The 16,965-nt window shown below is 39.5% G+C and overlaps 1 protein-coding gene across 1 annotated transcript in view; it reads left to right on the forward strand.

Annotated features, from left to right (window-relative positions):
- Positions 1 to 16,965, forward strand: part of wdr11 (WD repeat domain 11) — a gene marked incomplete at its 5' end in the record, with an annotated part of 85,302 nt that overhangs the window by 17,154 nt on the left and 51,183 nt on the right. The window contains 5 exon segments of the mRNA XM_014021175.1: positions 3,119 to 3,284; positions 6,677 to 6,779; positions 7,151 to 7,349; positions 7,916 to 8,016; positions 10,778 to 10,954. Coding sequence (XP_013876629.1) covers positions 3,119 to 3,284; positions 6,677 to 6,779; positions 7,151 to 7,349; positions 7,916 to 8,016; positions 10,778 to 10,954 — 746 coding nt within the window.

The raw sequence follows: 16,965 nt of genomic DNA on the forward strand, positions 1-16,965 counted from the left end.
GTGCATTACTTATTGTTTTCTTTGAAACAACTTTCTTCATGTGTTTAATACTTTTTTCCCTGTGCCATTCCACATTATTACAAATAACTTCGTTTCTGGACATTTATGGTTTGATTTCTTTGTATGTATGGATCACTTGGGTTGTTACCAACATCTGGTGAAAATTTCATGTCATTAACACCTCCAGTAATATATTTACTGAGAAAAATGGTGACGTGTTCAATACTTATTTTACCTGCTGTATCCTATAAAGAGCAACATGTAAGTCAGAGAGTTATTTTGGGGAAAAAAAGTCAGTTCTTACCACGTTAAAAGCCCAAACGTTGACATTTTGACAGCTGTGCTCRTCGTCTCTTCTGCTTTAACGTCTCAGATTTTACCTGAAGTTGACGTATTTCCTCACAGCTACGACTGAAGTCTGACTTACTTATTTTATCTTCTGTAACTTAAATTCTTCACAAAATTTTTTTAGTTTTATAGCTTTCAAATTAGTGCAGAGTTTCAGTGAGTCCAAAAAACAGTTCAGATAGGCCCTAAAACAGTGAGCTTGGGTTTTTTTGTTTTGCTAAATTGCTGGCATGAATGTGGAATTTAGCCAATAGTATGAGAAAGTTCATGAYATATTTTATCCCAGACATTCTGATATCAGACACCAAATAAAACATGTTTTACATTCAGTTTAACAGGAATATCAAATTTACTATGAAAAAACCAATTAAGGTCACACCAAAAGGTTTTACTAATCGTGCAGTCCCAGAAAAGATGGGTTAATGTTTCATTTTCAAGATGACAAAAGGAACAAAGTGGATCAATATTTGGAATATATTTAGCCAGAGCTGAGTTTGTAGGATAACATCTGTGTAGGATTTTAAAAGATACTTCCCAAACCTTATTCGAGACAAATAATTTTTTAGGCGGTATCCATGTCTTTTCCCAATCTACATGAACATACAGATTATTCCAATAAAACATAGAAGCAGGTTTACTAATAGTACTCTTTTGTATTATTTCTCTAAAATGTTTTTTTGTTTTTGTTTTAATACTAAGGAATGGATCTGAGTTCCCAATAAATAATTCTGGAAATCGAGGATATTGTATATGAGATTTATCAGCAGAGGATGCCAAATCATCAACTGGTATGATTCCAGCCCCAGTGRGTGGAGCCTCCAGCCCCAGTGGGTGGAGCCTCCAACCCCAGTGGGTGGAGCCTCCAGCCCAGTGGGCGGAGGAATAAAAATGTACGCTCCATGTTAAATTGACACTAAAAGTCTAATTGTTTCTGATCTCTTTTCTCGAGCTCTCCTCTGCTTAGGCTTGTCACCATAACAAATTTTGCTGGGCGATGAATTGTCTCAAAAATTATTGCGATAAGTGATAATATTGCCTGGTGACCATTTTACAACTAATAATTATAAAAGCGTAATATGTAAGTGTAATAAATCAATAAACTTTAATTTTTAAAGAATGTTTAACAAAGTGGACTCTGTCTCTAACAAAAAATGCACTTGAATAAAAAAAATCAAAGAACAACAAAATGTAAATTAAACACCACACAAAACTAAGACAGTAAATAAACAATATTAAAGTGCAGCATGTCTTTAGAGATGAAGCAAACTACACAGCCTGGTGAGGACCCACTGTTTCTTATGGGGACATAAGCCCAGTTCACATCCYATGTAAAGTTTAAGGCTAGGTTTAGGGTCAAATGGTAATAGAAAATACTGGTAAAYGAATGAAAGTCAATGCAAAGTCCCCATGAGGATAGAAGAACAAACGTGTCTATGTGTGTGTGTGTGTGAGGAGGGGACAGTCAGAGCGCTGCGGGGAGGAAATCAGACAGTTCAGAGTTTTCCTCAAGTTGTTGGGACAGCTACAGGTGTTTTGGGTGTTTTGTTAAAACACAGATGGTGCGTTTAAGTTTCCTGGTATTTTTGGGAGCTACAGGTAAAGTCTTGACGAGTTTGTCGCGGGTCTGGGGGAGTTTCACCCCCCACCCCTTCTCCTCCTCTCTCCTCCTCTCTCTGTGTCTTCCCGCAGCGAAATTCAGGCTCTAGTGCTCCGACACTGCAGCAGCCGCGTTCTGCTTTGAAACGTTTCTTTAGTATGTTATTGCTACGAGCTCTCACATTAACGCGAGAATTCACTCCTCCCACACTAAGAAAACAGGAGGGGAGGAGTCAGCTGAGCTCCTGTGCAGCGGAGCACAGAGAGGGAGAGAGACGAAGTAAACAAACAAGCAGGAAAATGAAACTTAACGTCCTCCATTTTTTTTACCAACCTCAAAATAACTTGTCGTGGAATTAATTGATTTATTGACTATCGCGACAGGCCTACCTCTGCTTTCTGTTTCTCCTCCAGTGACTGGGGCGTTTAGCTCGTATTTCTCCCCCCATAAACTGCAGTAAGCAGGTAACACTTCACTGTGATTCAGCTCAGTAACTCCTAAAGGCTTTTCTCTTCACTCCACGTTATCTGTTATCTCTCCCCAGAAGGTAATGACCTTCACTGTGTTATAAAGTTTACTTCTCTCTGTTCAATCTCACCATAACAAAGCAGAAAATCAAGTTCCCTGCAGTGGGTTACGGCCCTGGACCGGCTCAGAGATTTTCTGAAAATACACTCCTTTTATATCRTGTCGAAGGAACGTCTTGAAGCGTTTGGCTGATTTCTCGTCACGTGCAGACCTGGAACCTGGCAGCTGGTGGAGCGATAACGCTCTCAATGAAGCAAACATCAGCTTTACATATGAAAACTCTCAAAATAAGAATCAAAATCTTATTTCAATAACTGCTTAATTCATCTGCCGTGTGGTTATTAGAGCCGGCTCCCTTTAAAGCTCAACAATAACTGGATTTCCCAGCCATCACAGGGAAACACATGAATAAATATTACGCTGATCTCATAAATTAAACAGTAAAGTTGTTTCATATCTTTCAGCTCCGGCGTCACATTGATGTACATATTTTCATATTTCATTCGCGTTTGTTGTTTGTTTTCAGTCTTTATTCTGATCTGCTGTTCCCTTTAACTCGAATGTGGTGTTTGTGTTGAAGGTTTCCATTTTTAAAAACTAATTGGTAATAAAATAATAAAATGTTAGTTTTATTTCCCGCTGCAGAGCGGAGGCCGTCACGCTGAACGACTGTCTGCAGCTCTCCTACCTGCCGTCCAAAAGGAACCACATGCTGCTGCTTTATCCCAGAGAGATCTTAATCCTGGACCTGGAACTCAGCCAGACCGTGGGCGTGGTGGCCATCGAGCGCTCCGGGGTGCCGTTCATCCAGGTAAGAACTGCATCTGGGATCGGGGAGAAAGCTGCCAGAATAAAGCATTTAGGAAATTACAAAACCTCATTTCCAAGGCCTTAAAAGAATACACACAGCTGACCTGGTTAGGATTTAACCGTAGTTCAGGTTGTGTTTTCTATTTCGTTGTTGGGGTGGAATAAATGGATCATTTTACTTTATACCAGGGTTGGGATGTTTGTCAGTTTCCATGTATTAAAAAGTTGTTAAACATCTGAGCGGCRCACTACCACTACTAGTGGTGAGAAAGTGTATTGCACCTTATTCTGAATCAATGAGGTCCTGCTGCCCTCTGCGGCCCAAAGTTAAAAACTGTTGTTCTTTTGAGGCCCTCAGTTGGGCGAGTTTGGATGAAGAATCTCTGAGCTAAATGACTGGTTGGATGAGTAACCCCTAATTTACACTAGATGTGGTTCTGGTCCGGTTAGGGTTAGGAAGTGACGTTCGAAGCTCGAGTCGAAGCTCTGTCTCCATTCTCTCTTTCCCCTCAAATGAACTCAATGCCCAGCTCTTTGTTTTATTGCATTACTCATGTAAGCTTTACCTTAATATTTTCTTATGGATGATTCCTCCAAGAAGTCAATTCAGTCTGCCGTTAATGATTAAGTTCTCTGTTTTTCTTCCTCGCTCCTTTAATGTCCGCCTCATGCTGGTGTCACGACTGCACGGCGAGGCTGGCTACTTTTAAACTACAGCAAATTATCTCGCCATCATTTATCTTGTCTGACTTCTAGTTTTCTTTTTTCTTTTTTCTCRTGGTCACAGTGACAGTGTTGACCTTTAGGTTCCAGTTATCATCTTTTAAAGATTAGATGTCTAATTGGAAATTGATGAATGCTCTGGGGGTCTTTCATAGAGCCACAAAACCAATAAAGGCAGAGAAAATGTAGTTTTTGCTCTGTTTACTTTGCTTTCCTTGTGCGTCCAACTGTGAGAAGACTCACTGTTGTGGCTTATCTAGATCTTACTGTTTCCCCTAATGTATTTATGCAATAATATCATTTTTACAACAATGTTTTCTCATTTTATCCCTAATCATATATAAATGGACCAGCACAAAGTCGATCACTGCTCAGTTGAACAGTGCAGCATGTGGGAAATTACATTTTCTTTATATTTTTGTTTATTTATGAATTATAGCTCCTTTAGGCTGTGCAGGATTTTGTTCTGATAAACGTTTTCATTGTTGAACAGACAAAAAGTGGAGAAATGAACCTTTTGTTGTGCAGAAAAAAAGCTGTGGGCATTACTCAGCCTCTCAGTCTGTCCGGTCACACCTCCCTTCTTTTTAAGTATTATAGAGTGCTTGTCACAGCGTCCAATTTGCATGACTGATGAAACGGTTTAGCAAAAGTCCACTCCGATGTGTAGAAGCTCTGCGGTCCAAATTGGCTCAAACACAAAGTGCAGTTGCCAGTTTATCTTGTGCAACGCCTGTACCGTACTTCTCATGCTGATTATATGAAAACTAAATATAAGATTTTACTGCTGAGTTTTGTAGTTTTAACTTGGGTCTCAACTGACTGAGACTGCTGAAGTTAATGTAAAACAAAAAACAAGTGAGGGTAGGGCTGCACATTGTATCGAAAATTTATTCTTATCGCAACAATAGCCAGCGCAAAAAACTGCTTAAACTGCGATAAACGGTCGGCTCAAATGTTCGCATTTATATGTTTTACAACTCACACTGAGGCTCAAAGGGTGTGACCAATGAAATTGAACCCTTCACGGATTTGGCCAATCGAATGGATCTCTTTACCYGCCCCTTACGTAGACGTGGGTGGATAGCAAACAACTGAGAAAACTTAGTCGCAATGGCTGAGCGCAAGATAAGAGAGGAAAATGTTAGTGACCAAAAAACCCAGCACGTCTCTTATTACCTCCGTCAACGGCRAGGTAATGTTTTCGGTCGCGTATGTCTGTCTGTCGGCCTGCCTGTGGACARCATTACTCAAAAACTTGTGGACAGATTGCCATGACGTGAATTTTACTAGTCCTAAAATTAGCAAAACCTAATTTAGCGGAAGCTAATCGGTTTGCTAACTGTTTGCAAAATTAACAAAAGAAAGCTAATTCGCTAAATGAGAATCAAGGCCGACAAGACCCTCATTGGCTGTGTCCAAAACGGCAGGCTGGGTCCTCCGAAGGCCGAATTCGTCAACTGCATACGTCACAGCGCCGCGACGAAGGACGTCCAAAACCGAAGACTCCTCCGATGCGGCYGACAAATACGTCCTTCCTTTGGCCCGAATCGAAGGACAGGTCTGATGGATCCTTCCCGGCCCAGCATATCCCATAATGCATTGCGGCCCCACCGGAGATTTTTTTATGCTAGTAATGGCGGACGAAGCGAGAGAAAAGAATACGTTTTAAATAAAAATATGGTGATTTAAAAATTTAAAAAATTTAGCGGTTGTAATTCTAATACTTTTATCATTTGTATGGACATGTTTTAAAATATTATTTTTTGTCATAAAAAACGCGAAATAAACATGAACCTACAGCGGGTCAATTAGTTCTTCAAATGATACCTTTAAGTTAATTTTATAGTTTTGTGATATTAATAATGCTAATATATTGATATTTTTCTAGTTTTGATTTAAGTTTGCTTGTTTAGCGTCGTCACAGTTGCTAGGTGACATGACGTACGCTGGGGTAAGGAGGGCAGGCTAGACCGTCCAAATTCACAGCCTCTTTTTTTCCGGTCTTCCTGGTCTACCAAGGACCCGGCCCGCCTCGACCGGGTAGTCTGGGTCCTCCGGAGGACCCGGCCTGTCGTTTTGGACACAGCCATTGTCCATTTTTAAGACCCATCTGAAGACTCACTTTTACTCATTGGCCTTCAGCCCAACTGAGACTTGATTTTACTTCATTTTAGTGTTTTTATCAGTTTTTATCTTCTTTTTTATTTTTATTTTTTGCTGATGTTATTTTCAGCTGTGGCTGGTGTTAAGTGCTTTATAAATAAAGTTGTTGATGATGATGATGGTTATTAACGGATTAGCGGTTAAGTTTAACTTTGCCCACCGCTGAATACAAACACAGGTAACAGAGCAACAGTCCAGCAGTGCAACTCCTTGTGAGAAAACACTGAAGTGGTACAAAGAAGTAACGGAGGCCATTGCTCATTATTTGGCTAAAGACACGAGTACAGTGACTCGAGGGGGCTTCATCTGTCTGATGAACAAACTGGACCAGAGACCCCTCATCAAATCAGAACCACTTGGTCAGAAAGAAACTGACAGTAAGGAGTATTTTTCAGTATGTTTATGTAAATGAGGTGATTTAGATGTCCTCCAGGCAGCATGAATGTTAACTAATGTGACAGACTGCATCAGGATCCTGCTCACACGTTCCCTCCCTCTGTTCAGGTGATTCCCTGCGCTCAGCGAGACGCCCTCTACTGTCTCCATGAAAACGGCTGCATCACGCTCCGAGTGTGTCGCTCCACGTCGGCTCCAGAGGAGGCAGCAGGTATGAAAGTGGGAACGGACTTTCTCCCAGTAGGCTCGTGCCACTGGTTCTCTGCTCACACTGAGCCTGAGCCGTGTGCCACCTCCCATTCATCAGCTGTCCAACTAAAACTGCACGGCTCTCTGCTTCTCTACTTTCTCTGCTCCACTGGGCATTTATTCCTTTTCTGTCTTGTTTATCTTTCACTTAGCGTTTGAAGCTACTTGGAGTTCAGTGAATCTTTTTATTCCCTTCAGTTAATGCTCTTCTTGTAATATCCTTTTCTTTTATCTCAGCACGTCCTTTTATGTCTCCTACCCACTAATTTACTTTTATATTTCCCCATCTTCCTATTTCCTGTCTGGTTCTCTAAAAGCCCTCTGCTCTTTCAGACCCAGAACAGAACATCCAGGAGCTGGTGTACGACCTGCGCTCCCAGTGCGACGCCATCCGTGTCACCAAGACGGTGCGGCCGTACCGCATGGTTATTTGTCCTGTGAATGAAAACAAAGCTGCGCTGATGGTCAGCGACGGCAGAGCCATGCTCTGGGAGCTGAAAGCCCACACTGGACGTGCTGCTGCCAATCCCAGGTACAAAAACACACAGAGAGGGCCAATCTGGAGGGTTTCTGCAACACAAGGAAACAGGAGGGGCTTTAAAAGACCTAAAATTAAAATAAAAACTACTTTTAGCCTTCCTATAGGTGCAATGAATCTTTTATTTATATTTGATAAATTATTACAGCTTCCAATCAAAAATGTAAATTAGTATTTTAGTTTGTGTCAAAACTACAAAAGAGGATTAGGACCACTGAAATCTCACTTTAATCTCAGAATTCCGAATTTAATCTTACACCAAAACAAAACCCACCAGAAATGTTTTTTTTTTTCCAAACTGGTCAAAAACATTTTTTCCCCTAATAATCCTTTTTGCTTCATATTAAGCAACATTTAATCAAAGCAAGCCGTAAACACACACATCATCCTGTAAGAATATTGCTTTAGCCGTGTGTAAATTATTAAAAAGCAGATTACATTCATCATTTCTGCGAGCAATATTCATTTATTACTCCCCACTGTCTTGGTTGCAGAAACAGATCTGTACCTTGCAGAGGAAATGATTTAGATGAATGTTCTTGTCTCTGTTTTTGTGCCAGTTCGGGTCTGTCGCCTCTCTACTCCCCCGTGGCTTTTTGTGGAGCTCCTTTGGGTCCAAACCAGAAAAGGATTCAGGATCTCAGTCTGAACAGCATGATCGGTACGACTGCACACGTCACAATCATTAACATCTTTTATATCTAAAGAAAAGCTTTTAAGGCAAAAAAAAGTGTGCTTATTGTTGAAGCAAAAAACTTCTGAGGTGTAAAAACCACGYCTTCTGGTTCTGCGGAACTGCTGCTGCTCAATGAAGAGAGAAACTCTGAAACAGGCTGGTTGAACAGCAGGAATCTTTATTTTGCAGTCCAGGAGATTACAGCCAAAAACCAAATTATGGCCTCCAAGCCAAATGATTCACCAAGTAAGAAAGATGAAGTAAGAAGGCCAAGAGCAGGGGCGTACAAGCCTCTTTATAGGTTGCACAGTGTAGTTCAACCRAGGCATCATAAATTTTGTCACGGTATACCTTAAGCATTCCTCTTCCTAATATATGGTAATATGTGCCGAGCTCTGAAGCTGGAGAACCAAGATACATAACACGTCTGTGCATTCCTGAGAAGAGGCCCCCCACTCTTAGACAATACGCTTCATAAAATGGATTTAGTTATTTTAAATCAAAGAAGTGTTGAGTTCCCTGGAGTGAAGGGCAGTTTTGTGTTTGTGTGTCACAGTGTGCATCAGGACTTTTTACGTTTTTATTATTCTGGCCTCAGGCACCACACATACCAACATGGTTCCACAGTTTGAGCATCCTTGCTCAGTTTCAGGCTTCACTTTAAAAAAAAAAGTTTTTATTGGGGCTTGCCATGCAGTGGCAAATCCATTTCTCTACACCTAGTCTTTTTTTATTTTTATTTCTTTATTCTTCTTCCACCACTTTTAATGCGGCTCGAACCGTAGCATGTACCCCTACAACAGTCACATCAAAATGACCATCTTGGAGTGGAGAAGAACATCTTTTTGATTCGAATTACTATTGCTGAGAAATTAACTAAAAACTGCCCGCCGCCACAAGTCCCATTTTTCGGACATCCGAACCAGCAGAGGGCGCAGTCCTGGCCAACGCAATTTGAACTGGATGTAACCTGTTTGGATTTTCAAAATAAGAGTGCAATATCTACTTTATTACTGTTGATTAGCCTTTAGCCTAACCTGCGCCATCCTTGGGGTTAAAACGTGTCATATTTCTGAAGAATTGTGATTTTTTTTGTTTATGTTTCTGCTACGTTTGTTTACACTGTAGAGAATGTTACCGCTGCACAATAATGTGCTACAAGAAGTGTATTTACTATTTATAGTTCGTTTTCCGACGCAATTCGAACCGGATGTAACCCGTTTGGATTTTCAAAATAAGAGTGCAGTATCTAGTTTATTACTAAAAGTTGTACATTAATACTGCTGGTAACTTGGCACACAAACAGCTAACATTAGCTTATGACTCCATGCTTCATAATAATTAAATGGTAACTAGTGAATGTTAAAAATGTTTACTAGTTGAAAGGAATCTGCTTTATTTGTTTGTGAAATAAAATATCCTTCATAACAAAGATAAAAATAAGTGTATRTAATTACTACACTGATCTAATGACATGTTTATGGACTTTAACACATTAATTAAATAAATTTAACCGGATATTGATGACCTTTGTTAACCTCTGAAGAGATTTTGATTTTAGGCAGTTCTTAGGGGTTTCTGGTTTTCCTAGGCCAAGTTTTGGTTCCAAGTTAGGCACACTTGGGCAAGCCCCTTTTCAATTTCTTCAGAAATTTTCTAGTTTCTTAATCTTATCCTTCTGTATCACCCGTTGTGTGTCTGTGACATCCATACCCCAAAGAAAACATTGTTATATTTAAGAAACTTTACATAAAACACGTGATTTTACCCATTTTGTCACATAATTGCATATTTTCTTTTGAATTTGGCTCAGCTAAAGAGAAACAGGAAGTGACATCAAAGGGGATTTATAAGAAAATTAACTTCCTGGTTTTTCTTCATTAAAACAATGTTATTCTAACTCTGATAGAAACTCAAAATAATCTACAGAAACATCAGATCCTTCTCCACAGTCTGTGTTGTTATTGTAACAACGCTCTGTTTACATGCCAACATTCCTCTTTGACATCACTTCCTGTTACTGAACATGCTAATATCTCAGCCACTGTTCATCTCAGCAGCTTGATTTTTTGTTTGCAATGTGTTTTTAATGTTAACTTTCCAAAAGGGTTTTCATATTTATTATGAAAATATGATGTCACAGGTACTTTAAGTTCCTTAACAAACAGAAAAACAACTTTAACTCAGTCAGTTTTGCAGGTATTGAGGTGAAATTTGTTTTAGTGGCCGGTTATGTGCTGGGGTTTGATTTATTAGTTTGTGTTTTGATTTTTAGCTTGTTGCTTTGGTTCAAATACTCACACAGATTTTTTTTAAATGTACAATAAAATCCTTATTTTATTGCCCCAAAACATTTCCAAAGTCAGGCTGCTTCCCACACAAACAATAACAGCAGAGCAGTTTGAGATGTGCCATTAAACTAAAGCAGTGACACCAGTCATATTCTCCTGTTTCACCAGCCGGGAATAATGTGTTCTTATTAAATCGGATTGTTTTTATCAACACATATCCATTACTGAAGAATTTGCATCAGGGACTGTAAACATAAATCTGATCCATCACATCAAACGTGTGTGTTTGTAACTGGGTAAACATAGACTGTAATTTTATTTCTTATTGAATCCCTCTGGGTTGAAAGGAAGGAAATTGCCCTCCTACCAGTGTGAAATGAGAAAAGGAAAGCAGACAGACATCGTGTTTTATTGTGTTATATTTTATCTTTACCAGTTTTTTATGATTTATCCAGGTCAAAGCTTGATTGCTGGCGAGACGGCTCCTCAATCCTCCACCCAGCAGGAGGTGCAGCTGAAGTTCCTGCTCACTGGGCTGCTGTCCGGTCTGCCGCTGCCCCCGTTCGCCATCCGCATGTGTCCACCCCTCACCACCAAGAACATCAACCATTACCAGCCCCTGCTGGCTACAGGTCTGTGTGCAGATGTGAACAGATGTTTGAGCCTTTCCTTTAAAGACACTAAAACAGAACCATGAATGGTCGAAAAGCTTCACAAACATTCTCATTATTCAGATCGTTTGTTTTCTTCTTTTTTGGACCTCATCTATACCCCACATGTTCATATTTCAACAGTTTCTATATCAAAACGTTCAGCTCCTCCAGGACATTCCAGCTCTGACTTTTGGTATTTTGGTTTTAGCTGTTTGACTTTTTCGGCCACATATTTCCCATTAAAAATGAATGCAGCCGTTTTCAGCTTCTTTAAGTTACGGTTCAGCTCTGTTTCGACTTCCTTCTTCTGATTCCTAATACTTTTCTGATAATTATAGCCTGTTTCTGCTGTTTCAGCTAAAATTCTGCTCTTTTTGCTGTTCATCTGCTAATTTGTATTTTCACTTCTTTCAGCTTTTCAGTTGCTTTCTAGCTGTTAAAAGCTAAAATTAGTTTTTTCAAGCTAAATTAAAATTTCGGTGGCCGTTTTAGCTTCTTTTTGCAAACGTGTGCACTTTCTGCTAATTTCAGCACTTTGGTTACATTTTGGCTGTTATAGCTGTTTTCCAATTTGTTTTTTTTTTGTCCTTTTATTTCGTTTTTTTGACTGTTTTACACCTCTTTCACTGTCTGTGTATTTTTTCTTTTTTCTTTTTTTAGCCACTTTAGTAGAAAACAAAACTGAAAGTTAGTTTCTTAATTTCTGCATCATCAATGACTTTTTTTAGTCTACTATAGGAAAGAAGAAAAAGAAAAAGTAGAATAGAAATATGTGTTTCAACTTGTTTCTACTACTTTTAGCTTGTTTTTCTGCCAGTTTTAGCTTTTTTCTACTATTTCAGCTATATTTTGGTTCTTTTTCAGCTCCTTTTTTGTACTTCTTTCTGCTTCTTACTACCAATTTAAGTTTTATATACTTCTTGCTTTTGCATTATACCAATTTTAGCTACTTTTTGCAACTTTAGGCACTGTTTAGCTGTTGCTAAATGTGTCTTTTTCCAAGCTAAATGCACATTTTGGTCTATTAAGCTTTTTTCTGCATATTTAAACTTTTTTCTCTCTTCTTTTCAAATGAAACTGGCATTAACTCTTTTGCTGTTAAACGTTTTCAGCTCTATTTCAGCAGCTTTCAGCCGAAGTTTTCAGCAATATGCCTTGACACTAGCGTTTTTGAAGAAATGCAGTTTGTCTACTTTAGATAATTCTGAGTGAAACTCCCTCAAACTGAACTAAACTGTTTGCTCCTGTTCTTCTACACCAGCGTTGCAGCAGAAACATTGTCTGCTCAGCAGACCTGTTTCCTGCTCTGACGGATTGTTTGTCCGAGCCTTCAGAGGAGCACACAACAAAACCTCTTGAATTTAACCAAACTGCAGAGAAACACAGTTACTGTTTGGTCAAGGCTTTTTTTTTAAAGCTTGAGAGAGGTAGCCAGGGGATTGAAAGGCAATTATTGTTCAACTGTGCATTTGCAGCTACTGAGACCACAGTTCATTGACTCGTTCAGGTCGAAGACGTTGTCTGGTCGACCTTCTGAACAGGTTTTAGCAGCTTCTCAAACTGACCAGACTTTATCTGTTAACTGCAGTCAAGTAAACAGAAAAGGCAGTTTATTCATACCGGCTGCTCCCAACATTTAAAATATGTTTAAGATTTAAGATTACGTCAGTGGGTTTTTAGTTGCAGCTGGGGAGGCAAATTATTGATTAATGAATTAATCTAAAATTCATTGATCTTATCGATCGAGTAACGAATAATTGATAAAAACCTGAGTCTCTCCATATGAAGGCCTAATCTTTATATAATGTGCTGAAAAGAAGCACATAGTTATATTTTAACAGTTTATTGTTCCAGCTGTATAAATACTGACTGAATAAACAAAAAACTGTGGATTTTTCACATTATTAAACTTAACATATTTATAAAATATAATAAGGTTTGACTCTAAAGTTCAAACACTTCGAATATTACAAATTTAACTATGGTTTCCTGCTCTCGCTGTCTCGTCATCGCCACCAAACTTCACTCAACTTTCACGTTGTTTTATTTTCTTCCTCCTGTAGATTTTTTTGCTGATTGACAAATAACTTTGGGCCTCGGTCAGATAAAAGATGGTGGTGGTTTGTGTTTTTAGGATGCGATGTGACCAGAGGCGGAGCTAGATTTTTTTTACAAGGGGTGCCACAGGGGTTTTTTCGAGGGTGGGGATTTATTTTTTTGTTAGCTAATTCCAAATGGCTTTAATTCAGCTGTTTTAAGAAATATTACAATTTCATGTGATCATAGCTAAAGATGCTGAATTTATTACTTTTAGATGTACAAAACTGAAGATAAGTGTAGACGTAGCCGAAAACAATCTTTACAAAATTCTAAACGTTAATCAAAAATTCAAAATGGCTGCCACAGCTAACTTTAAAGAGCAATAATTCAGCTATTTTAAGACTTAAATTAGTTGTGGAGTAGCTAAGAATGAACACATTCCGAATGCAGATGCTAATGCAATAATGTTAAGCTAACCACTAATGCTAATTTTTCTGCTGAGAATGTAAACAGTACAGTTGGATCAGAAAAAGTTCTTTAACAAAATCTAAATGCAAATACAAAATCAAAGAACCCCACCCACTTGTCAGTTATTTAGGGGTGGCCAACTAGGTGTCACTTGCCACCCTGGCCACCCCTCTGGCTCCGCCCCTGGATGTGACACGCATGATATTGGATGTCATGTTAAGAAAAAAATGGTGTTGATGTTTATTATTCCTCATAACTCCAGTTTTACTTGTCCTAACAACACAATTTACAACCTGTTTTAAAGTTTGAAGTCTTTACAGAATCTCAGAGAGGGCGTGTCCTTCTGGTCCGTCTAAATTTTAATCCAATAAACCATTATTCCACAATTAATCGTAAGTGGATTAATTGTTTGCATTGCTAGTTAGGGATGTAAGAAAATATCGATACACTGAAATATCACGATATTTCATTTCTCGATACTGTATCGATATTCTAAAGCCCTGTATCGATTTTTTTTTAAGGTTTAAAATGTCAACTTTCCTGCCAGCCGTTCATTTTTATGTTGTAGTTCAGCCTCTGACCACTAGTTGGCAGCAGTGAGCCAGACATTTGGCTCCTCTACCTCTTGATGTAGAGGCTATTGTTAAGTGTTGGGTGACCATATTGTAAATTAATATTAAAAACTAAAAGCTGCAAAAAATATATTTTCAAACTATTTATTGTCAAATTTAGTCTAATAATTGAAAACATGGATGAAATAAGAAATATGAAACAAATAAAATAAAATACATACAAAGCAGAACACAGCTAAATGTATCAAAAGTATGTCTCTGTAATATTAGAATTTTCTGAGACAATGAATTTTGGTTTTTCATTTTTTCCCCTGTAAGAGGTTTTTATTTAATAGAAATTTTGGATTAAAAAAATCGCAATATATCGGGATTTATCGTATCGTGACCCCTCCGTCATGATATGTATCGTATCACCAAATTCTTGCCAATACATAGCCCTTTTGCTAGTTGCAATGTGTTATAACTTTATTAAACTGTCTCAAAAACTTTATAACCTTTTTCATGTTTTGGGCAAGAAAAATAAATCACATCTCATCATGTTTTGATGTTAAAACTCTAAACCTGTTTAAGCTGTAACCACACAATCTGAACAAATGATGCAAAAGGCACAAATCTAATTAAAATCTCAGCCCTGTAACAGCAGCATTAAAGCGTGGCTGTAGTGAGTTTCAGAGCAGCTGTTTATTAAAAGCTGAATCATGTAAAAGGATTATTCATCTTTACCAAAGATAAATAAACGGAAGCGTTAATGATTTCACATCCAGGTAGGTAAATACTGTTATTGTTTGTTTTCTCTTCCTTTCTTTCTTCACACACATGCTTTGTTCTCTGGAATATTAAAGGCTTTTTTGTATGTGTGGCTCTACTTCATCAATTGCAGTAAAACCTTCAGTTTAGTTGTGAAGCTGAAAAATAGGCTACACTGGTCCTCTGACGTAGCCCACGTAAATTAATCATACCTCAGAGATACATTGCTGCTTTCAGTCCCACCGACATGCAGATGAATAATAACCCCTTCAAACCTACACATCCTACAACTGTTTTCTCTGGTTGTCTGCGATATATAAATCATCTTTATCCTGGGACACATAGCTCAGGTTTACAGCAGCTCAACGACTGTAAGAGGACCAGAGATCTAACCGCTAATCACAGCTGCTTATGTGTGATTAGCAGGTTTTTACTCCAGAGAGTGGCTTTGTTTTCCCCGAGTCGAAGGTCGTTTCCACCCCGAGGCGTTCCAAAGAGCTGTCTTCTTCTTCCAATCAATATTTAACTGTGAAGCAGGCGCGGCAGGAGCCCGTCATCCTGCAGATGATGCGGGGTTGATTCGGCACAGCTGGTACCCTGAGGTGTCCTGAATCCAAAACTAGAAAAGTGATTAAGTTTTCTACGAGCGTCTTTGTGCCGAGTCCCAGCAGACAGCTTGCATTGTCACAGTTAAACCGTCTTCTGCTGCATTATTGAAATCTGCCTTTTCTCCACTTCCTGTGAGCTGGATTCTGAATACTAACTTTGAAGGTTTTCATAATTACAAGACGGGTTTGGATTAATTACATCATCCTTATTCAGAGGTGGACAGTTTGTCAGCATCTTTTCATTCAGGTCAGACCTAATTTTATAAATAAATAGTCTGGTTAAAGAATATTCTTATTTTAATTGATAACAACCTGGATGGCATTTAGAAAAAGCACACTAGGTTGGTAGAGCTGACAAGATGGCGCCTGTGTGTGTTCAGGCTGCCGCTCGCCTGTTAAAATGCCGCTTTTTTGCCATTTTTCTGCTTATGTTTGCTGTCATATCAACTCTGATGGACAGCGTTTGCGTGAGTGCAATAAGGACTTATAATCGTGACTGTCTTTTCGATATCAAAGAGTCAATGGAAAGCCCCTTCCAYGACTGGGACAGCTACAAACAAACTTTTCCACCCCCGTTTGTGTGTCCCCCAACCTCCCGTGAGTACCTGGCGTTGTGGCGACGTCCAGGAAATCTGAAACGGAGGAGAAGAGGCTGCCGAGCGGGTGTCCAAGTTCGGATCAGGCRTGGCGTGCGGCGTACGGTTCATGCTAATCGGAGCTACAGGTGGCTGCGTCAGGTCCCGCTCGTACATGGCCTTACAGCTGGGGGTGCTGCCCCATCTACGCATCTCGCCACTCTTCCGGGTTGTGGAGTTAGGCGTGGACATCGCTGGACCCGCGATGGACGAGGCGCCTGGGCCCCAGGTCCATTTCAGCGTTTCTTTCTTACAACAGGAGAGCAGTATCGGTCATGCCGGTACSGCTGTTTGTCACGTGACCGTGGGAGATGTCTTCAGCCTATCCCGATGTGCCCAGCCGTCTGGACTCCTGATCTGACTTCTTTGTCATCACAAAATTGGATTGGATTATTGAATGCTCGTTCAATTTCAAATAAATCGTTCTCCATTAATGAAATTGCGAGGAAAAACTTGGACTTCCTTTTCCTCACAGAGACGTGGCAGAGGGAAGATGAATTTGTCCATTTAAATGAGCTTTGTCCTGCTGGTTGCTTGGTAGTAGGTAAGCCTCGCTCCGGCCRCCGTGGAGGAGGACTGGCTGCTGTGCACCGTGACTGGTCCACATGCAGACTGTCAGAAACAAGCCACATCACCTCGTTTGAAACCCTCATGATGGAAGTTGGTTCCTCAGATACATTTTATACTATTTTGATATATCGCCCTCCTGGCCCTGCTGGGACTTTTCTTCAGGATTTTGCTGACTTTTATCTTCTATAATTAGATTGGGAAAGGTCTTGATTGTGGGTGATTTTAATTTGCAGATTGATGATGTTACTTCTATCCCAGCGAGAGATCTTATATCACTGACAGAGGCGTTTAACTTTACCCAGTATGTCTCAGGTCCCACACATAACAAGGGTCATACGTTAGACCTGGTT

The sequence above is a fragment of the Austrofundulus limnaeus genome, unplaced genomic scaffold (genome assembly GCF_001266775.1).
Source record: "Austrofundulus limnaeus strain Quisiro unplaced genomic scaffold, Austrofundulus_limnaeus-1.0 Scaffold280, whole genome shotgun sequence".
NCBI lineage: Eukaryota > Metazoa > Chordata > Actinopteri > Cyprinodontiformes > Rivulidae > Austrofundulus > Austrofundulus limnaeus.